The following is a 23,764-nucleotide window of genomic DNA, read 5'->3' as shown; positions in this document are numbered from 1 at the left end:
AGCATCTAATTCCTGTATTAAACCCCATCCTACGGTGATGATTCCTGTTTCCACAACTGAATCCTGACTTGCTTAGAAGTGGATGTTTCATCTAAAGAAATCTCGTATGTAAACTCCTGTGAAAGACTTTGTTTTGTGCTGCTGCCTCAAAATGGCTTAGGTTCAAGTCATGAGTTAATTGCCATGTTTAAAGCAGCTCAATGTTCTTCTCGATGCCGATGCCGTTCCCTTTGAGAACTGTTAACATTAAACAATTAAAGTGTTCTGGGATCTTGAACGGTTAACTCCAAATATCACATTGAAAGGCAGAGTATAGTTTTGTAACGATTATAACCCATCCGTTATCTTTCTTTATACTTTATTTGGTTGAAAGGAAAATGGTCCCTGAAATAATTTTGCCTCCTAATAGCCATTCTTCCTTCCTGTCTTAGTATCAAGAACCCCAATGTTTAGCCAGGGACTCTACTACCCAGCTGAAATTCATTCCCATTGTCTCTTAAAGCCAGGCATAGGCATATGAGTAAATTTCAGCCAGTTAGATAGAAGAAAAAGTATTTTGTGTAACTTCTAAAAAGTGTCTGTAGAAGGAGGGTATGGGGCACCTGGGTGGCTCAGTCGGTTATACTTCCAATTTTGGCACGGATCATGATCTCACGGTTCATGGGTTCGAGTCCTGCGTCAGGCTCTGTGCTGAAGCTCAAACCTGGAGGCTGTTTCAGATTCTGTGTCTCCATCTCTCTCTGCCCCTCCCCTGCTCTCTCTCTCTCTCTCTCTCTCTCTCTCAAAAACAAATAAACATTGAAAATTTTTTTTTAAAAAAAAGAGAGTATACACCTTCCTTTGCCCCTTACTCCTTCCTGTTGGCTGGAGCATGAACATGATGACAGGAACATTAACAGCCATTTTGGGCCACGAGGTAGCGTAATAAGCATGTCAGAGTAGAACAGAACGAACCTGTTGCTTGCAGAGCTGTGATATAAGACTGCATCGTCTACCTCCAGATTTCTTTTACATCAGAAAAAAAAATCTCAAACTTTACAAAATCACTGTTACTTGGTCTCTGCTTTGTTACTACATGCAGCGAAGCCTATCCCTAATTAATAGAAGAGGAACAGCCAAACTTCTCTTCCTATCAACCATGGACTATTTCTCCATTTCTAAAAACAAGTGCGTTCTCAAAAGCTGCCTGACTACTGAAACACAGTAGGGCATGCCGCCAAAAATGTTGATCTGGGTTTAGAATTAAAGATAGAAAACGATTTCCGTGAGGCCAGTTCAGCGCACACAGCAACGAAGTTTGCAAGCCAGATGAATAGCTCTGACTTACTCCTATCGCTTCCAGAATCAAACCAAGGCACCAATTTTAGGTTGCGTTAAAGGCAAGTCCTCAAGCCTGGCTGATGGTCCGCTAAGGCTAGAGTCATTGATTCCGAGTGGCTGAGTTCCATATTAAACTGGCTCTCTGTCGTTCATAATGTGACCACACCACAGCTGACAGCACATCCAGTGGTATAATCCGCTTTGCAGCTCTCTGTTCCAGAGCCCATAGATCAGGGGGTTAAGACACTGTGCAAATGCAAAGACTCCAAAAAGTACCAGGTTTAAAGCAAAGAAAAACACCCCACACATCTTTCCCAAACCTATGAATATCAGGATTGGTATTACATGCAAACTCATCTGCACTAAATGAATAAGGACTGTTTTTTTTGCTTTGATATTTGATCTATTAAAATGGCCAGCCCGTTTGCCTTCTCGGTAGATCAGAAAGTAACTTATAAGAATGATGGACAGAAGAAAGAAAAGGAAAACCATGCCAACGGCTCTGGCAGGAGGGCCATTCAAGATCACAGGGCACAGGGGTTCAGATTTAAAAACAGCAACTCGAGGGGGGTTAGCGCTTTCTATGAGGAATAAGCAAACATTCTTGAATATAATGATTATCCAAGACGCAGCCAAGATCCTGTACTTAACTGAATCTACCAAGGACAGAGATTTCAAAGGCCAGCAAACAGCCAGGTAAGTGTTGACCGCCATCAAGGCCAGCGTAAAGAGGATCCCTTCTCCAACACTTAGCTGGACCCCAAATACCACCCAGCACACCAGCACGGGGCTGTTGGCCAGCAGAGCCCGCATCCCTTGGAAAACCACCCCGAGGCCACAGTAGGAGGAGATGCATAGCAGATGGTGGCACAGGAGGATGTGTCGGACCTCTCTCCTCAGCTTCGAATTCTGTAACACTATTGTGATGATGACGACGGTGACGAATGTGGCAAAGAAGAAGGCCACCACATACACAGAGGCCTTCACTGTTGCTTCCAGCCTCAGCCAGTCCGATATGTTGCAGTGGTCAGAAGACAAGTTCATGATCTTCAGGGCAACTTGGCTCCTGAGGGATTAAAGCACCAGAAAGAGTGAATCACAAAGCGTCTTGGGTGGTTTTCCAACTCTGTGACCTTGTAAATCTCAAGGAACACATTGCACGTTTTTTGGTACAGAGGATGAAAATTTTAGATGTATGGACATGAACCAAAGAAACTAGAGAAATCAGAGGCGGCTGGGTGGCTCAGTTGGTTGAGCGTCCTACTTCGGCTCAGGTCATGACCTTGCGGTCCGTGAGTTCGAGCCCCGCATCTGTGCTGACAGCTCGGAGCCTGGAGCCTGCTTCAGATTCTGTGTCTTTACCTCGCTCTCTGCCCCTCCCTCACTCATCCTCTGTCTCTCTCTGTCTCAGAAATAAATAAACATTTTAAAAAATTAAAAAAAAAAAAAAGAAACTAGAGAAATGATTTGGGGGTTTTCTCTTTATTTCAGGAGAGGGGCACATACTCAAACCATCCAAAAGGAAGGTCTGAAAGGTGGACTCTCAGTACTCAGCAAATTGCTCAAAATCAGGTCAAAGTTCCACCCTCTGTGCATCCTTTTCCATCTTTGATTGTGAGAACTTTTTCAACTTGGAGCCACAAAGCACAACAGTGTAAAACTCAGTTGATTAATCACCAAGCACTTGTTAACAGCACATGCAAAGGTCTGGGGAATGCATTAGGGCAAGAGCTGTAAAGGATGTGAGGAAGCTATTGATGCAGAGGCTGGAATTCATTTGGGTCCATAAGACATGACAAAGATATTAACAAAAATGATAGCAATCACCGGTGACATTTACCCAGTACTTTCTAGGGATCAAAACTGTTTTTAGAGCATATTGTTCTAACCCTGGGGTACGGTTTATGTTCCACCGAGTGGTTTTATTATGCACTTTTTTTGCAAATGGGGAAACAGACTTAAGGAGGCTAAGTAACCTACTCAGGGCCATATAGTTATTGGGGAGAGGGGCCACGATTTGAATTTCAGAGTACAACGCCAGCACCCATTCTCTCAACCACTACAAGGAAGTTCATGTCAAATGCAAGGTCACTTTAAAAAAAAGGGGGGGGGGCTGGGGGAGAAGGGTGCCTGGGCGGCTCAGTGGGTTAAATGTCAGACTCTTGATTTTAGCTCAGGTCCTGATCTTGTGGTGAGATCAAGCCCCACATCAGGCTCTGCATTGACAGCACAGAGCCTGCTTGGGATTCTCTCTCTCCCTCTCTCTCTACCCCTCCCCCAGTTGCTTGAGCCCTCTCTCTCTCTCTCTCTCTCTCTCTCTCTCAAAATAAATAAATAAACTTCAAAAGAAATCCAACGTCAAATGCAAGTTCTGAGTTCTTCTTGGGTCAATGTCATGTGACCAACCCAACTGGACCCCATTTGTAGAAATACCATTTCTGTGGTTCAGCTGGAAGACCATCCATCCAGGAAGGTGCTGGGACCTTAGGGTTATTGAGGAACTGTGGCCGCTGAAATGGTAAGATGTGTGTAATAGCCTCATGGAATCTTCTCACGCCTGCACAGCAGTGAACAGCCCACTGTGCCACAGCCTGGGGAACCCCCGAATTTCTGGGTCTCTGTCTCTGAAAGTCTATGGCAGAGACGCCAACTGTTGCCTCCTCGCTACTAGCTTTCCTTACTTCCCCACCACCTCAGTGTTTTGTGGAACTAGGGATAGCTATCTGACGCAGGGAGAATTATTCCGGAGACGGTGCTGAATCCACTGGTGTCTGCCTCTTAAACATCCAACTGCAAAGTCCTCACAGAGAATGTGGCCCAAGTATGATGTCATGTCATTGGCCTGCCAGTAATGGTGGAATGTGGGTGAGTGAAGAAAGTGACAGCGAGGGGCAAGAGGAGAGCGGAGGGAAAGACAAGGTCCCTGAGAGTCTACAAAGGCCCTCGCAAGACAAAGAGAACAGCATGGGCTCCCGGATTTCTTTTCTTTAAATGTTTATTTATTTATTGTTGAGAGAGAAAGTGGGGGAGGGGAAGAGAGAGAGGAAGACTGAGGATTCAAAGAAGGCTCCAAGCTCTGAGCTGACAGCAGAGAGCCCAACGTGGGGCTTGAACTCCAAGCAATGAACTCCAAGCTCATGACCTGAGCCAAAGTTGGACGTTTAACTAAGCCACCCAGGTGCCCCTGGGTTCCTGAATTTCTGATTCCATTGAGGTTGCTCTGCATTTTCTGTCCTCGGGTCCTAAAAATATAACACACCCCTCTATTATTTGAGCTAGCTTAAATGGGTTTCCATTCCCTTATATAAGCCCCTCGCGTGGTAAGTATATAAAGTAGACTTTAAAGAGGCACAGTATATTACACTGATTTCCTAAAGGGCACGTCGCCGTGGAGACAGCTACCGCAAGCTGCTGAGAATCTAAGATGCCACGGCTCCTTATGCAATCCCTGCCAAAGGCACCGTTTTCCCTCGCATATTGCATTGTCACCCTTTGTGGAGAATTTCCCCTGCTGGGATGGATTTTTGTGCCATTGCTGTGCGGTCAAACTCCAGGCATTTATTTCTCTACTCCCCGGCTCTCCAGAGGGGAATAGAAATTGTAATAGTCAGGGGAGCCTGAGTGGCTCAGTCCGTTGAGCACTGGACTTTGGCTCCGGTCATGATCTCGCAGTTTGTGAGTTCAAGACCCACATTGGGCTCTGTGTTGACAGCTCAGAGCCCGGGGCCTGCTTCAGATTCTGTGTGTGCGTCTCTCTCTGGTTCTCGCCCGTTCACGCTTGCGCTCTCTCTCTCAAAAATAAATAAACATTAAAAAAATGTCTTAATACAAAGAAATTGAAATGGTCATTGTCATTGTCAAACTCATCATCAAGCTTTCTTTTAGCTACAGCTTTTTCGGTCAAAATCTTACACCAGAACCCGTCAACGATCGATAGAAAAATGCATATCTGCCCGCATTAAATGCCTCCTCATCGCTCTCTCCCAGAGCACATTCTTGTAACTGTCCTCAGGGCACCACCACGGACACCGAGGGCTCCAGTGGAGATGGGGCAAAGTTAGAACACTCTACCCCACCAGGCGGAATCACAAGAACTGGGCTTTAAACCTAGGTCTGCTGCCAATGAGGAGTGGGGTTTTGGACACTAAAGTCATTTCCCTTCTCTGGTCCTTCGTTCCTGACATCACAGCCACATAGGATTGCAAACTCCACATCCTTTCTCTCTGTCCACAAGGTCATCTTCACTCATATCCACAGCAGCCAGCTCTTATCTGGGACTTTTCCTTATTTTTGAGACAAAATTGGCCCTGTCCTCGATGCAGAATGTCCTCATCTGATTCCCCATGGCTGAGCCTTGAATAGAATCACCAGCTCTCTAGGACAGGTCTAGACCCCTCCCAGGATCTAAAACCCAGCCTCCAAGTCCCAATATTAGGGGGGTCACTCCTACCAGGCTCTTCTACGGTCCGCCTAGGCCTCCCAACAATGCCCACTCCTGGGCTCATTGTTGCCGGGTTTGACCTAGCTAATGGGCTATGCACCCGCCCCCCCTTTATTCAATCTTGCTCTCACCCCTCATTCTGCCCAGAATCCTCGTCTTCTCTGTAGCTTCCCTATTGGATTCCTCATTTCTGCTCACCAGGACTACCTTGCACCTGCATTGCCCCCCATCAGCCCCTGCACACCTGTCTAGTTCACCTGATAGCACCTCCCCAATAGCAACAGGCGGGGCTTGGCCTAGCTGTGTTCTAAGACTTGAAACCCTACACAGAGCCTGAGTGACTCTCATTGTACTTCCTTTGGAAAAAAAATTGTACAACCTCTTTTTTTCCACCTGAATGACTGTAGCTGCAGCTATAATAAACCCCTCTCCCTCCAGATCTGATACGGTTTCAGGGAACTATTTACTATTGAGAGCAAGCAAGAACTAGTCTCTGTAGTTTTCTAATATGTTTCACACTCTGATCAACACGGCACGATGTCACATGATTGTACTCCACAATCTTCCTTGTGCGTCGAAACATACAATGAATATCCAATACAATGGAAAACAGTGAGGTTACAGGTGGCAAAACACAGGCGCTGACATACAGAAGCTTCTCACCCAGGGGAAGAGGCAGAATACAATATAACTGGGTAGTCATAACCAGAAACATCATGTGTCGTTTCACTCATTTGCCAAATGAGTAAGAAGGTTGGGTGTCTCTTGCGGGGCGGGGGGGGGAGCAGGGGGACGTTGTTCAGAATAGAAGGGGTCACAGGGGCAGTGAGAGAAAGCTCGTTGGAAGAGGTGAGACTTGAATCCAGCCTTTCCAGGTTGAAAACTAGAGCAAAGCAGGGGCAAAGGTGGATAGAGACGAGGAGAAGTGCAGATTGTAGCCAACAGAAAGCAGCAAAAGCCAAGGTGGGAACCATGAGCAGATTGAATTTGGTGGAGTGGAGGCTTATTCAGAGGACAAAGTCCAGGACCAGTTTTCGAGGGACTCGATACCTTTCCGAAGGTTAAACTTCACTTCGTAGGCAATGAGGAGACTTGCATGATCAGAATTAGAAGTAGCACATGCCACAGGCTAAGAGGCAACATGGGATGCCCACCCTTGCTTGCATAGTGGTGTCTTATAGGAGCTCTGACGAGCAGGAGCCCGGCAAAGGACAAATGTGCACAGTGAAGACGCTGCTACGACAGCAGGTGGCTTAAAACTCTTTTTATAGACAGGAACGTTGCAAACCTGCAAAATCAACGAGGGCAAATTTTATTGCCTTTAATTTATTTATGAGAGCTCAGAAAGATGAGTAATTTATTCAGGATCATGCAGCCAGACAGACGCTCCCAGTCTCCAAGTTCATATTCCCTCGCAGAGGTATATTTGCATATCAAGAGCTCATGGCAACAAATAAATCCTCATCTATACGCACGACCTCCACTTATGGATAATTCCTAGAGCGTTTTTCTTCCGAAATCGTAAAATGGGAATACCTGTTTTCTTCTGGCCCCAAATGTTCCTTTGGCTTCAGCTCTGAAAGACAACCCTGGAGGCTAACAAATGTCAGCAGAGAGTTACATTCTGGCCACAACTGCCCTGCAAAAAACAGGCACCACCACTCCCTGCGAAAATCCTGTGGGAAGCAGACGTGTGGGAAGGGCTGTGTGGGCACCTAAGAACGTCAGGGAAGCAGCTGGTCTCATCCTAAGAACGTTGCTTGGGGCAACCCCCTGAGGACGACGTGCTGCCCTCAGTGAGAGACGGAATATACCAACGGATAAGGCTGACCCATATTTAAAAATTAAACTCTGATCCACAACCCGCAGCCACCTGCCAGGAAACCAAGCCGTCCTCCACAGTCACCAGCCCAGGGGGGGCAACCTGCTGTCTCTTGTGACGGTCCGGCCAGCCAATCAACAGCCTCTGTAACAACTGGCCCCAAATGGCCAGGACTCGATTAATCACTGACGGCGTCCCTGATTTTTGTCCCTGCTTCGAACTTAGGACCAACCAGAGAGAGCCACGTACGTCCTCCCGAACAGTCACATAGACACCCTCTTCTAGTTAGCCCGCCTCCAGCTTCTCCAGGCCCCAGGCTCCCATCTGGGCAGGCCCATAAGCCTCCCCATGTTCCCCGTGGGCTCCCCTCTACTCCTCCGCCTGCCTTTGAGGCTCTGCTGCGAGGCAGCGACTGTGGCTGTCTCCCTCGCTCTAGCAAATCCTGAGTGGATGGCCTCGGTCTTTCTCATTTGGTTGGTCTTTGTTCATCTTCGTATCGGCAGGAAAAGATGGTGGTAGTGCCTCCACAACAGCACGTGTACGTGGAGCCATTTCTCCAGGGTGCTAATGAACTTGGGGCAGCACATTTGTCCTCTCTGTTTTGTGCCCCCATCCTCGTCAGCAGCAGGGTCAAGGGAGACAGATTCCTCCCACGGAGGGCCACTGCCTGCCTTGTCCTCATCATGAGCGCTGGGGCACTCCCAGCCACGGGATCTCCCCCTTCCCCTCACCTCTGCAGGAGCCAAGGTGGGACAATACTTGGTAGGTTCAGAGGACCCAAGACGAGCATTCCTCAAGAGACACCCCACTTCCGAAGAAAACCAAGGGAGCATCGGATGTGTGCTAACGTGGGGGAAGGGCCTGGAAGGGAGATAAGGAACGGGTAACGACACAAACTGGAACAGTGGCTAATTCGCGATGATTACTCACTACGAGACCGCTCTGGTGAGAGATGCCTCCTTTCATCAGCACACCAGCCCCGGAAGGTGGCACAATTATTATTTGCATTTTTCCGAAGAGAAAGCTGAGAGATAGAGGCAGGAGGGAACTCAGCCAAGGGTTAATTAGCTGGTGACAGGGACACTGGAGCTTGGAGCAGTCAGTCCCCCCTGCAGGTGTGATCTCTAAGCCACTGGGCCAGGCGTCCCCCCTCCCCCGACCCCACTCCCCACGTCAGGCAAAGACTCCACATACATTAAAGTCGTGAGGAGCTCCACACACCTCTCAGGGAGTTGCCGATTAATGGTGAAATCTGGCTTCAAACCCAATTCTCCTGATTTCTGAGACGACATTTTGTTAACGTCGTTTGTTAAGGTTTTTCCTAACAGTACTGGTGCGGGTGGGTTGAATTCTTTTGTAAAAAGAAAAAAAAGGAAAACTTAGCAGGTGTTGTGATCCGAATTGTGTCCCGCTCAAGTTCATATGTCGAAGCCCTAACCTCCAGAACCTCCAGTATCTGCATCTGGAGACTGGGTCTTTAAAGAGGGAATTACATTAGAATGAGGGCGGGAGGGTGGGCTGTGATTTCATCTGATTGGTGCCCTTGTGTCCCTGTAAGAAAAGGAGATTAGGGGACTGGGTGGCTCAGTAGGTTGAGCATCCATCTGACTTCAGTTCAGGTCATGATCTCGAGGTCCGTGGGTTCGAGTCCCGCATCCGGCTCACCGCTGTCAGCACAGAGCCTGCTTCGGATCCTCTGTCCCCCTCTCTGTGCCCCTCCCCTACTTGCGCTCTCCCCCAAAATAAATAAAGTTAGAAAAAAAAGAAAAGAAAAGAAAAGAAAAGAAAAGAAAAGAAAAGAAAAGAAAAGGAGATTAGGAAACCCAGAGAGCATCCAGATGCGTGTGCACAGAGAAAAGACCTTGTAAAGAGGCGTCAAGAAGACAGTCATCTGTAATCCAAGGAGAGAGACCTCAGAGAAAATCAACCCTGCCAGCACCTGGATCTCGGACTCCCAGCCTCCAAAACTGTGAGAAATTAAGTTTCTGTTGTTTAAGTCACCCCGTCTGCGGTATTTTGTCTTGGCAGCCCGAATAGACTGATTCCACGGGGCAGAGCAGCTCCCGGCTCCCACCTTATTTCCAGGTAGCTGAGAAGGTCTTCCCATGGGTCTCTCCAGACTCTCCCCACCCCCAGAACCTATGCCCTCCAAGAGGGAGGAGGGCCGTTCCTTCCTGGGCCTCGCGGTCAGTCAGGCAGTGGGTGCCAAGGTTAGGGCCAGTATCTGACTTACCACCAGCAGAAAGGACTCATCAGCTGAGAACAGACTTCAGGAATGATTTCGTGTGCTCTGTAGCTGCTGGCAGAAGGCCAATAAGATGAAGTGGATACTTCCAGAATAGCTCTTAGAACCCTCCCCGGATGATCAGAACGTCTCCTCTCCCACGATAGACACGCCCTCCCCACATTAAACGTTGAGTCTTCCCCTTTGCTCTAATTGTGGCCTTACTTCTCGGGTATTTTAAGAATACCACTCCAGTCTGGGAAGCTTTGGTGATCGCCACTGTTATTCTCCTCAAAGCTGGCAGGAAGGAAGGGAGGAGACCGGTGTCTACTCAGCACCAGTCACTCGACGTCAAGGACAAGCACTTAGCAAATATTGGCTATGACTGTTAATCATCTGAGAACAGCTCTGGAGGTGACGTGGGAACTGGATGAAATCACAAAGCCTCCGAAGGTGTATCCTGTGACCTCTGAAGGCAGAGAAATCACACATTTTTCTGAGTGCTTTTCTAGGCAGTTATCTTTTTAACTTTGAACTTGCCTTTTCACATATAAAGGGAAATTCTCTAGCTTCCCTCCCCAGTTTTGTTCTGACCACAATTTTGATGCACGGATATTCTTTGAAGTACTCACAGGAGTCATTAATCCAGAGACCTGCCACCTGGCTTTAATAGAAACTTGGCCTTTTCTAAACTATTTAATGCGTAAAAACACATCTTGCAAAACAACGTGCACACACATGTTTACTTGAGACTTTTGAAACACCAGGCTGCCCACAAACAAGGGTAAGGTGAAAAAAATTCCCCCAAACCTGGAATATAAATAAATATTAAATAATGAAGTATTGAAAAGAAGGTAGCTCGTAAGAATGGCGACAAAGCACTTTTCATTTTATAACCTAAATAATAGTTAAGTGTGTGATCTAACATTACAGTCACCGTGATAACAAAAAGGACACAATTTAAGGACACATTTCGCCGTCCCATATATATCTGCAGATAGAAATAGACATAGGAGCCATTCTAGGATTTCAGAAAAGGATTGTGCATTACTAACTCTAAGAAGATCACATGTAACGACATTTTCCGTGAATCTTAATGTAAACTTAAGTAATGAGTTTATACAAAATTATGGTCCACTGGCTAAAAGCAGAGCCATTCAATTCTGCTTGGAAGGAGCCCTCTGCATTGGCAGGGGACTAACCAAGAACAAAAGTGGCAGTCCCAGCCGACAGACATCTATTCTATCAGTTGGTGAATTCCAGCTATAGGTATCATCCACCTTTCGAAAGGTCATGTTTCACCGCTTTGCTTTTGAGAAAGATCTACATCAGTTCCTGTTTTTACTAACTGCAAGAAATAAAGAGGATTTTTGTTTTTACAAAAAAAAAAAAAAAAAAAAAAAAGGCAAAAAGCCACCATAGCATCCTGCATGTGTTTTGCAGGGAGCCACGATAGAGGCAGCACGCGTCCCGAGCAGCGAGAGCGGCCCCACCACCTGCTTCCCCGGAACCGTGCTCAGCATCTCGTCTTCAGGCTGCCAGAGTTTTGAGCTGTGTCTATGAGTTTTACCTCAATTTATTTTGTGTATCCATTAGCAAGATGTGTCCTGTGGTATCAGAAAAGTCTACGAGAGGTAATTTGGGGGGTTTAGGAACACTTACAAGTTTCTCCATATAAGTTAATGGTAATTGCTTTTTCGCTTGATGTTCTGGTTTACGAAAGGTTTCATAGGAACACTGGGCTTTCAGGTAGCAGGGTAAACCCATCCATGTGGGCCCACCAACACGGATCTAATCGGTGGAGACAGCACAGTAAAACACGCCAGGTGTCTGACACCATGGAGCTTCCGTGGTCCTGAGCCCCTGACGGTAACCGGGCAGGCAGTAAGCAGACGGTAGTTTTCTCCCTTCCTCCCTATCTCTCCAGATGCCAAAGGTCAGTATGATGTCTATAAACCACAAAAAGCAAACAGTAATCTGTATGTTGCTAAGCGTGTGATTCACTGCTGATACCATTTCCCAGACTCTGAGAGGATTTTGTCTTCGGTCTGTTGGTTTGTCTCTATCGAGTTGCATCTAGTTTTGAAACCCACTGAAGCTATTTTACTGTTAGATTATTGAAATTACTAAGCTATTCAAGAATTAATTACCTGCGTATCACTTCAACGTTATTAAAGCTTACAGATCAACAATAGCTGCCAAGATAGTGAATTCTGTGTTCTGCTGGTAAGCAATCCTCCACACCACAGCCAATGGGTTTGTTTCGTTGCTCAAAGAGTTGGCCCATCCCAAGCATCGGGACATACCCTTTCTGCCTCAACAGACCACACCTGGCTTTAGCCATAAAGCAGATGTTTTCTTGGTACGATCTCGGCAAAGCTGGAATCAGCAGATTCCGTGAAGCTCTTTGGCTTTCTCTCTCTGACTCAGCATTGGGGATTGCTGTAAACTTTCTGTCAGGTTTAATCCTATTTCCCCCAACTAAGGTCCAATTGTATTATAGCTATTCTTACTACCCTTTTTTACATGCTATGATTTGTTTCACTGATGAAAAGAACTCCCTTAGTTTTGAAATCCACATATAATATACATTACTTGTCAAATTCTCTTACCTGTATTAGGTATCTTTGAGTAAAATATATATTATGCTTGATTATATATGTCATACAAAGTCGACTCTCTAGACCTGAAAACTATGATTTAAATAATTGAAAGTAAAACCCGTGGAATGCCTTAACCATGGCCTTCTCTGAAAACTTTTACTTAGCACATAGTTAGTAACTTTATCTTTTACTTAATTATTATATAATTGATTTCTCTCAGTTTTCAGAAGCGTATATATTTAGAGTTTCTTTGGCAGGGACATAAGCCCACGGGTCACAGTGAAATCTATTACCATATGAATGGACTCTCATTTTTCCATATTAAAGTCCACTTATACCAAGTTATTAATGCCCTTGCTTATTTTCACTAACATTTATATTTGCCTTTTAGGAGTGGCATAGAATTTTGAATCATATTTATAGAGCAAATGGCTATTTCAATATTTATCCTTGTGACAATCTTAAAATATGACCACTATATTGATCTGTTTATTTAATAGACTTATTCCCAAGTAAAGAAACATCATTGTTATCAGTGTTATTTTGCAAACATGATCTGTAATTATATTTTGTATTTTTCAACAGGAATTACATTCTAAGTATTGGTGACAAAGAAAACTATTAATGTCAAAAACCCCAGCTATGTTATCATTCAACCACTTTTGAATGATCAAAAAAATTTATAATCTGAATTTTAAAATTCACACCCATGTCCCATTTTCTCCACTTACATGTTCACTCACTCATTCATTCATTCAATAAACATGTATTGTGTACCCACCTTGTAACAGGCACTGTGCTAAATGCTGAGCTTGCAGAGAAGAATGAGATATGGTCTTTGTCCTCAAGAGATTTACTTCACGATTTGGAAGTAAGAGCAGGTATGCACACTGGTGTAGTGTTTGAGAGAGATGGCAAAAACATAGATCAATTTCACACATTTTGAATTGGAGAAAACTTATGAAAAACCACAAACCTTTGGTTAGACAGATGTGTGTTTTTCTTCTCCTTTTCCCAAGAAGAGGATCTGGGGAAGGTATTCTTTTTCTTGCATGAAAAACCAGGGCAGGAAATGATGAGATGAATCCCGGACAGTAGAGACATGGGGTTAGCAGGAGGAACTCACTGGAAAGAGCAAGAATACCAGAAAGTTTAGTAAGGCTGACGGAAGAAGACAGAATAAAGAAGCCCTCTAGAAAACCACAACTGGGCAAAAAAGGCTGGAACTGTGGATAGGAAATGGGGACCAATGATAAAGGCTAACTTGTAAATGATGCACGCGGAAGGCAAACAGCCATGAAATAATCGAATTTAAGGAAAGGTGTGTTTGAGAGGTATAGATAGCTAGGCCTACATACTGGCCAACTTCTGGTTTTGACCCAAATGACTTTCAAAGCCAGCAGAATGCAGACATATAATGAAGCTGCCCCCTCAAAGAGTAATGACCAGTCACCACAGGGATTCTCAGTGTGCAAGACAACTGGATGGATCCAGGAGACAACACAAGCGCAGGATGCAAGGCCTCCTGGGAGATGAGGGTGGGCTTTAGATAGGAGAGCAACGGCTGATGTACATCTCCCAGCGGTGTGTACCCCACAAATGTACATCTGTGTCATTCTGGCCTTGAGATTTGCTCCCATACTCCGAGAACCTTCCCAAAGAACTATAAATTTCCTGCCTTCTTTTTCACCACCTCCTTGGCCACTTAAACCATCCACATCCATGAGCTCAGCCTCCCGCAAACTAACAGCAGATATGGAACCCTTGGCTGTAGCAAAATCCATGAATCAGGCTTATATCATGAGTCTCTGGTTATCGCCAATTTCACCTAACCTGAGCACCTACCCCGTTTCAGACTTTCAGCCTACCCTGATCTTAAATGTGTGGTTGCCATTTAGTCTATGTTTTGACTTCCTAAATGTCTGGTCTCAAAACATCGAATATTATTTCTGGACGATCCAGGACTGGAGCCGCATGAGGACATTTGCTGTTTCAGAGTGGTCAGAGTAGTACCATGCAAATCCCCACCTGACCCCAAAGGAAATGTGACCTGGTCAAGTGCACTAACGAGAGGAAGTGCAGTCTCCAGAGGACCATAGGTGATAAAAGGGATGAGCCAAAAGTGAGTGGGGACCAGTTTGGGGACTTTAGTTTGCGTGAGCAGAGAAGTAAGAATCCATATAACCAAAGAGGGATGTACTGTCTCTAGATGGTATTAATGCATGCTATTTTAAGACTTAGAGATGGTTTGCTTGTGAGGGTAAGGTGCCTCTTTGTACCACATCAGGAGGTGACTAGTTTGATCCTGGAAATGTAATCTATGGAAACCATTCAGTGTATTTGTAGGTTCAACAGAAAGGTATTGAAATAGCAGCTGAAAATAGAAGGATGTTTGTTCCCTTGGAAGCAATGAAAAGCAAAGAGTAAGAAGTTAATAATGCATCACCATTGAAAAAGCAAAGGGGTCCCGAGTAATGCAATATCCTGATCTACTTAATAAGCATATCCCATAAGCTGAGAGATACTCATGAGGTTGCCACAGTGTTATTATTTTATTCTGCTATGTGCTAGACTACTCTGAAGTATCTATAGTTAGTTAAATGGAAAAATAAGGCAGGATCCCTGCATTTGTGGAGCCCGCAATCTTTTAGGGAAGATAGATGAGCAAGCATCTATCTGTAGTTTCGATTCTGTAATTTAAGTGCTTAATTCCAAGTGCCATGGAAACCAGACGAGGGAGTCTAATCTTCCTAAAAGAGTCAAGGAAAACTTCTCATGGGACAGTGACTCTAAAAAATAAGAAACATTCATCCATACAGCTAGCCAGCCTCTTAGTACTCAACAGCCAGTTGAGTACCTTCAACTGTTCTAGATGAGGTGGATGCAAATTTGAAGAAGACAGACAAGGTCCTTCCTTGAGTGAAATTTACATTCTGGTGGAGGTTAGATGACATCACTAGGAGAAACACAGAATGGCGCCTTAAGACCCTCCAATATCCACTTTCGGGCCTCATTTCTTCACCCACAGGCATTCTCCTACTGAGACCAGGGTGCCTCGACCACTCAAACTGGAGCATTTCCATCCTATGGGCTTAGTTCTCATCATGAAACCAAAATGCCAGTGTATTGCTTATCATCACAATGGGATAATTCCAGAAGGGCATGTGCAGATAAAATCAAGTTTCCGAAAATGCAGAGCTGAGGGTCAATGCCAAGCAGAAATAAAAGTGAGAAACGAGATGCCCAGACATGAGAACTCCTCGCCTTACATTACGAGTGGAAGTCTTTTCTGCCAGTGGGAAACTGAGTTCTCTTCTCCAGGAAAAAAGTATGTGGAAGAGTAGCAGGAGTTTCTCCATGAATCCTGGGAAGAACCCCCAATACCCAGCATCTAACAGAAGTGAGTCAAGGGAAGTGCCTCACTTCACATTCTCCCAGGCTCCTGAGCCTCAGACCCAGAGCCCGCTCCCTGGGACGACAGCCAGTTTCACACTGTGATTCCCGAGAGCTGCGGGCTCTCAGAGGAAGCAGGGACTTTTTGTGCTAGCCACTTCTTGAAAGAACACCCTGCTCCTTCTGTCCAAGAAAGAAATAGAGGAACCTGAGGCCAGTGCTTCTCCTTCTGCACCCCTTCTTCAGTTGGGACCCACTTCATGGTGTTTCAAGCTGACAAGTGAAAATGTCTCTAGAGAGAGCTAAAAAGTTTCATCACCCCACCACGAGGGAAAGACCCAAGCCACTGGAACCAATGGTTTTAAGCCAGACTAGCCTTCAAAAATCTCATGGTACAGCTATAGAAATGACCACAGTTTCATACAGAGGCAAGAGAAAGGCAGTCAGAAGCTTCTCCAAGGCACAGTTGGTGCCGTTCTGAAAATTCAGATTTCCTGTTTGCCAACATGTCTGCTTTAAGTCTCTCAATCTGTTAATTACATCGCAAGTGTTATACACCAACTTTTTCTCATATTTATAGCCTTCGTTTCTTTTTAAACTTTTTCAAGTAATATGTTTGTTGTCAAAAATGTAAAATTAGCAACAAAAAAAAAGAAAAAATGTAAAATAACAGGCATAAATAAGAAAAATGAAAATCCCCCATAATTCCACTTGAAGATAATTGCCGTTGGTAGACATCCTTCCAGGCTGTTTCCTGCGGTGAGGGTGAGCTTTTCAACATCCATTCCACTTCACACGATTGTAGAATATCCATGCAGATTTGTTGGGATTTACCCCATGTCTACCTCCATTATAGAGACTGATCTGGCTAAACTAAATTACAATAATCTTATGCTCTTGCCAACAGTGTTTGTTTTAGGAACCAGTACCCAATCCAGACCTAAGCCAATCAATACAAAGCATGCCTCTGGAAATGCCACACAATCAAGGTGGTCCAGTCAGAAGGAAGCATAGGGCTCCCGCTAGAGACCTGGGGAGAAACACTCCCTTCTCTGCGGTTGGACAACCGGAAGCTGTTGGAGGCCAGCTTGCCTCCGTGACACAAACCAACTTTCAGCCGAAGCAGGCGCTACAGAAGGCAAAAAAGAGATATAAAAAGAAACTGGGTTTTTAAGGAGCTTTCTGAGCTGCTAAATTCAGCTGACATTAAAATCTATCTTACTTCTGGAGTTTCTACTTATATGAACAAATAAATTTGCTTGTTGAAGTGAGTTTAAAGTGAATTTTCTATTGCTTATGAGTTGCATCCTAAATGACTCATGTAGATACTTTTATTAAAATGGGGCCATCTTGTACACATTGTTTATGCTTTCCTGCCTACAAATACATAATAACCATCTCTCCTTTTTTAAGATAAATATACTTTTACAAAATTGTTAATTTCGTCAGCGTAGTCCATTATATGGACAGACATTAAATTACTTCTCCAATTCCCTTTTGAGGGGCATTTTACATTGTTTCTGGATTTTTCTATATTTTGTAAACAATTCTGTGTTGAGTTTTCTAAACATTAGAGAACATACGTTTTCCTTAGGACGCATTTCTACTGTAGAATGTCTGAGTCAAAGTATGTACTTTTTCAAGGGTTTTGATTCATATTGCCAAAAGGCCCTCCCAAAGATTTATTTCAATTATATTCCAAGCAACAGACCACAAGAATGCTCACAAAGCCTCTCTTCCTCCTCCTAGCCAGGAACTCGTATATAAAGTTTCAACACATATAAAGGAACTCATATATAAAGTTTCAACACATATAAAGTTTGAACACAAGTAGTCCCTATCGATGTGTTAAATGGTGCATACCCTTTGTTGCTTAATTTGCACTTAAAAAATCATATAGCATGCTTATAATGTTTATTTTTCATATATCTATTTGCTTGTTGTATTTCTCTTTTTCTAAATTGCCACTGGCATCCTTTGCCCATTTTTAATTGAAGCACTGACTTCTTACAGATTTGCAACAGTTGTTAGTATGTAAGATTATTACGCACCTGCGTATTATACATGTTGCGAATCATTTTCACGGCACGCCGCCACGTGCCCTTTAATTTGCACAGTATTTTTCACCGTTCTGAAGTTTTAAATTTTAATTAAGTCGATCAATATTTTCATTTTACTTTTTTCCTGCCCTTTCTGTGTCATTCTCTAACCAGAGAAGTCACAGCAGCAACAAACCAGTGCTCGGGACGCCCGAGACTGAGCCGTAGGGAGGCAGCCTGGAGTTGTCTGGACCCTTCCACCCCTGACTACTTCTCCCCAGCCTCCCCTGCAGTGAGATGTGGTTTGTGATTAAACGATAGCCAGTGGGATGAGAGCGGTTATGTGCAACTTCCTGGTTGTGCTCTTTAAAGGGAAATGCCTTCCCCTGGATTTTCACTCCCTCCTTGGGTGGGAGTGAAGAAATGGTGGTAATCTTGTAGATGAGCAAGATACCTGGGGATGACAGCACAAGCCAGAAGGACCCTGTGTCACTGACACTGTGACAAGTCCATACCTCCTAGACTGCTTATAACCGGACTCTTTCATGAGCAAGAAAGAAACTTCTCTCCTGTGAGAGCCACTGCTATTTTGGGGCTTTATTATGGATTCAAACCTGTATCCTAACTTAAAGAGTAACATATGACTCCATTCTACACACACACACACATCCCAGCACGCACACACACACCAGCATAAAAGTAGATAAAGAAAATTATTAATGTTAATTAATTCAGGGAATGGGATTGCAGGAGTTTGGGAGGAAATAATGAACATTTCTTTTAATATTGACTTTAGTTTTTTAGTCCAGGTAGCTCTGACTCATGCAGTCATGTTATTCAACATGGTGAAACACTTTTTTTTTTTTTTACTAGCCCCTTCACTTAAAGTCACAGCCCTAGACTTTACGGGTGGAAGAAAAGTGTACCGGAGGCAACAGAACAAGCATCACAGCAGGTGGAAGAGTGTAATTTTAGCAATACTGGCTGTGTCGTCCACGGTGAGTGTGTACTTTATAACTACCATCGACCAGCATTCAATGACATCAGTATATTTCTTTTCAGATAAACATTTTTATCTTTTTTTAAAGGTTGCCAGAAAATCATTGCAGGACTCTCTACTGGATTGTGAGCTATAATATATAATGCGTATCTCAATATGTTTTTCCCATAAAAGGAAAAATATTTAGAATAATTTCAATACACCTAAGGCAAAAGTTCTTCTGTTTTTTAAAAAGCCCTTGCAAATTTAAATATTCATTCACCTGTGCCTCTAAATATCCAAATAAGTTATATTTTTAACATATACTGATATATGTCCCTTTCGCTCATAGAAAAAGATCCAGAAGGATGCACAACACATTGACAATAATGGTTATTTTCCAGAAAAGGTATTGGGTTCGCTTGGGGGAAAGGGAAGGCTGGAAGAAAACTTTGACTTTTTATATTAATCAGGTGTGTATAGTTTGTATCTTTACAATGAGACTAAATTCATATATTGAATTCGTAAATTTAAAAAAAGCAACATGCAGGGGCCCCTGGGTGGCTCAGTCAGTTAAGCATCTGACTTTGGCTCAGGTCATGATCTCACGGCTCGGGAGTTCGAGCCCCACATCGGGCTCTGTGTTGACAGCTGGGAGCCTGGAGCCTGCTTTGGATTGGGTCTCTCTCTCTCTCTCTCTCTCTCTCTGCCCCTCCCCCACTCGCACTCTGTCTCTGTCTTTCAAAAATAAGTAAACATTAAAAAAAATTTTAATGCATAAAAATAAAAATAAACAAAAAACAATGTGCACATTTTAAATAAACAGTGGGAACATAAACTAAAAATATTTTTAAGTGGAAAATCTATAGCCTGTGATTTTTCAGGAATGTGTTGCGGCTAAGACTGGACATGTTAGACAAGATGATTCCTGCTACACATAACAGAAAACCCCAACTGTTATGGACTTGAGCTGTCATGCAAATCTTTTTCTCCTATAACAAGGAAGGTCATGTAGGCTCCAAGGTTGATTATTTCCCTGGCTTCGCGCGATCATCAAGGTCTAGGGCCTCTCTGTCTTTTCGATTTGTCATCTTCTGCAGGCTGACTGTTTGCCCTCGTTCTGATTCCCCTCACAGATGACCGCAACAGTTCCTGCTGTCATATCTAGACATTACAACATGCAGAGAAAGAAAAGGGCCTCTCTTCCGGAGTCTTCTTAGGACAGAAATATCTTTCCCAGAACTCTTCCTCCGGCCTATTGGCCAGAACTGAGTCACAAGCCCATTCCTGAACCAACCTTGGCAAGAAGAGGGGAACGGCCACTTTGGACTTAGACTAATTGTCAATCATGAGCAATAAACATATAGGAACTGAGCAAAACAATGAGACTTTCTAAACATTATCTCTTCAAAGAGATACGCATAAAGCAGAAAACTCAATATTGTTACGTTGTCAGTTCTCTCCAAATTGATCTTGACATTCAATGCAAAACCCTAGGAGGCTTTTTTAAAAAAGAAAAGAAATTAACAAGCTGATTCTAAAATTTGTACATAAAAACAAAGGACCTAGAATACATAAAACAACTTGGACAAAGAAGAACAAAGTTGGAGGAATAACACAACCGAATTTTAAGATTTACCATAAGAGCTACAATAACTAAGACACTGTGATATTGGTATATGGAGAGACCTATACCAACGATAGTGTCTGGAAAAAGATGTCATGGTAAATCAACAGTCAATGGAGAATATTTTCAACAAATAGTGCTAGAACAATTATATTTTTTTTCATTTATATTTATATATTTTTAAAGATGAACCTGGATGTGTACTTTGAATCATATACAAAATTCAACTTGAATGGATCATAGACCCGAATGTAAAACCAACAACTATACAGCTTTTAGGGAAAAAAAAAACAAAATAGGAGAAAAATCTTTACAACCTCAGGTCAGGCAAATATTGATTCTATAGGACACAAAAAGCTCAAACCGTCAAATAAAAAGTGTATAATTTTTTCCATATTCAAAACTCCCACCTTTGGACTCATAACTTAATAATGAAAAGACAGATAACACAGTTTTTTAAAGAGCCCAGTATTTGAATAGACATGTCTCCAAAGAAGACATACAAACTGCCAAGAAGACATGAAAAGATGCTTATCATCACTAGGCATTAGGGAAAGATAGATTAAAGCCACAATGAAATACCACTTCATACCCACTAGGAGAGCTAAGATCAAAAGGAAAGACAAAAACCAGTGCTGGAGATGATGTGGAGAAACTGGAACCCTCGTACACTGTTGGTGGGAATGTAAATGAAGCAGCTACTTTGGAAAACAATTGGCAATGTCTCAAAAGGCAAACATAGAATTACCATATGTCCCACTAATTTCATACCAGCTAGATACCCCCAAAATGAAAACGTACGTCCACAGAAAAACATGTACACAAATGTTCAGAACAACGTTGTGCATAATAGCCAAAAAGTGCAAACAACCCAAGCGTCCATCAACTGATAAGTAGATAAACAAAGTGGGGTTTACCCATAGGGTGGAATATTATTCAACCATGAAAAAGGAGTGATACGTGCTCCAACAGGCACGAATCTCAAATACATTATGTTAAGTAAAAGAAACAAGAAACAAACAAACAAACAAACATATTATATAATTATATAATATTATATAATTCCATTTACATGAAGTGTCCAGAACAGGCAAATCTATAGAGACATAAATTAGCTGAGTGGCTACCAGGGTCTAGGGGGAGGAGAGAATGGCATGTAACTGCTAATGGTTATGGAGTTTCTTTGCAGGGAGAAGAAAATGATCTGGAATTGGACAGTGTTAGTGGTTGCACAACTTTGGAAAACAGTTTGGCAGTTTCTTCAAAAGTTTCTACGATTACCATGTGACCCAGCCGTTCTACTCCTACGTATTTACCCAAGAGAAATGACTACATACGTTCATACAAAAACCTGTGCACAAATGTTCATAGCATAATTATGCATAATAGCCAAAAAGTGGAAACAATCCAAATGCCCATTAACTGGTGAATAAACAAATCTTGGCATGTTGATACCGAGAATACTATTCAGCAATAGAAAGGAATGGTTAAGCTATACTCACACACACTGACACACACAATATGGCTGAACCCCAGAAGAAACCAAACCCAAAAAGATACCAAATGCATAATTCCATTTACACCATATTCTGGAAAAGCCAAAACTGTAGAGACAGAAATCAGATCAATGGTTGCCAAGAGTTAGGGATGGAGAGAGGGATGACTACAGAGAGGCAGAAGGAAGTTTTTTGTTTGTTTTTTTTTTAATTTTTTTTTCTTTAACATTTATTTATTTTTGAGACAGAGAGAGACAGAGCATGAACAGGGGGAGGGGCAGAGAGAGAGGGAGTCACAGAATCTGAAACAGGCTCCAGGCTCTGAGCAGTCAGCACAGAGCCCAACGCGGGGCTCGAACTCACATACCACGAGATCGTGGCCTGAGCCGAAGTCGGACGCTTAACCGACTGAGCCACCCAGGCGCCCCGGGAAGTTTTTTGTTTTGATGGAATTGTTCTAAGTCTTGAATGATACAACGGCAAACATTTGTTAAAACTTAAAACTCAAAGAACTGTAGGATTCAAAGGGTGATTTTTTTTTGCTGTATGTAAATTATACCCCAATAAATCCAAATAAAAAAAGCAAACTACATTACCTTAATCCACCTCCTCTCTCCAAAACAAAAACAAAAACAAAAAACTATATTGAAACTTGAATAGACATGTTTAAATTTAAATTTAAATTTATTTAAATTTCGGAGATTCTTGTAAAGAGGAAGAAAAGCCAAGTGCATTTACTTCCTCAAAAGCATGCATCCTCCATTTTCCAAAACACAGTTAAATACCTGTGAATACCCACATGTCACCAGCTTCGTAAAAACTTTTAGCAATCGACTACTTACTTTTCTGAGAAAGAAATCAGCTTGGCCAAGACTGTCTGTCCCTGTTCCTCCAACCTGGTCACACTTGTTTTAGCTGGCAGCCGGCTGCTGGTTAGGAGGATGTTTCGTTTCGAGCGTTTTCACTTCCTCCAGAAGGAGGTTACTGTGGGCAACAGTGGATAAAATCGAGAGTGATAAAATTGGATCCAATCTGCTCACACGAGAGGTGTGGCGGGTAGAACCCATGCTCTGCCCACGTCCTCTCGGATCTCTTTTCCGTTTCCCCTAGTTGTATGCTTTCCCTCCCAGAACCCAGCATCCGCTTCTCTCTGTTGGAGGACCACCCTCAGGCCGCCCAGATCCACCCCCCTGCTGCATTTGGTAAACCAGTAATCCTGGGAAGAATTCACCCTCATGGCAGCAGTCCCTAACTAGTGACTTTGACGGATAGTCTATCTAAGCTCCTTTGTACCCGATGAAGACAAATCCAAAGTATATTTTACACCACTGCTTCTCATACTTTTACGCTGGTATGAAGTGGCTGGGAATTGAATTCAAGTGTAGCTTCTGAGAGGCGCCTGGGTGGCTCTGAGCCTGGGTGGCTCAGTTGGATTCTTGATTTCAGCTTGGGTCATGATCTCATGGTTTTGAGATGGAGCCCTGTGTCCAGCTCGTGCTGGGCGTGGAGCCTGCTTAAGATTCTCTGTCTCGGGGCGCCTGGGTGGCTCAGTCGGTTAAGCATCTGACTTCAACTCAGATCATGATCTCATGGTTCATGAGTTCGAGCCCCGCATCAGGCTCTGTGCTGACAGCTCGGAGCCTGGAGCCTGCTTCGGATTCTGTGTCTCCCTCTCTCTCTGCCCCTCTCCCGCTCACACTCTGTCTCGCTCTCTCTCCCTCAAAAATAAATATTAAAAATGTTTTTAAAAAAAGATTCTCTCTCTCTCTCTCTCCCTCTACCACTCGTACGCACCCTCTCTCTCTCAAAACAAAACACAA

General features: G+C 43.6%; 1 protein-coding gene across 4 annotated transcripts; it reads right to left on the bottom strand.

Annotated features, from left to right (window-relative positions):
- Positions 1 to 341: 341 nt before the first annotated feature.
- LOC112848415 (odorant receptor 131-2-like) lies at positions 342 to 22,923 on the bottom strand. 4 transcript variants are annotated; one of them, XM_086719868.1, is made up of 5 exons: positions 22,787 to 22,923; positions 13,387 to 13,535; positions 13,192 to 13,300; positions 6,812 to 7,049; positions 342 to 2,386 (listed from the first exon to the last, which is right to left on the bottom strand). In XM_086719868.1, exon 5 carries the CDS (start codon positions 2,362 to 2,364, stop codon positions 1,450 to 1,452), a length of 915 nt encoding a protein of 304 aa, XP_086575994.1. In that variant the 5' UTR covers positions 2,365 to 2,386; positions 6,812 to 7,049; positions 13,192 to 13,300; positions 13,387 to 13,535; positions 22,787 to 22,923; the 3' UTR covers positions 342 to 1,449. The 4 variants fall into 4 exon arrangements, 3 of the variants coding, with proteins under 3 accessions (XP_086575994.1, XP_086575995.1, XP_086575993.1); XM_086719869.1 differs by lacking the exon at positions 6,812 to 7,049; XR_015255611.1 differs by lacking the exon at positions 342 to 2,386 and having other exon boundaries at positions 6,256 to 7,049.
- Positions 22,924 to 23,764: the final 841 nt, after the last annotated feature.

The sequence above is a fragment of the Puma concolor genome, chromosome C1 (genome assembly GCF_028749965.1).
Source record: "Puma concolor isolate L17-30 chromosome C1, mPumCon1.1.hap2, whole genome shotgun sequence".
In the NCBI taxonomy this organism is placed as follows: Eukaryota; Metazoa; Chordata; class Mammalia; order Carnivora; family Felidae; genus Puma; species Puma concolor.
The sequence above is the reverse complement of the archived record's forward strand: the minus strand, read 5'-3'. Positions and strand labels throughout refer to the sequence as shown.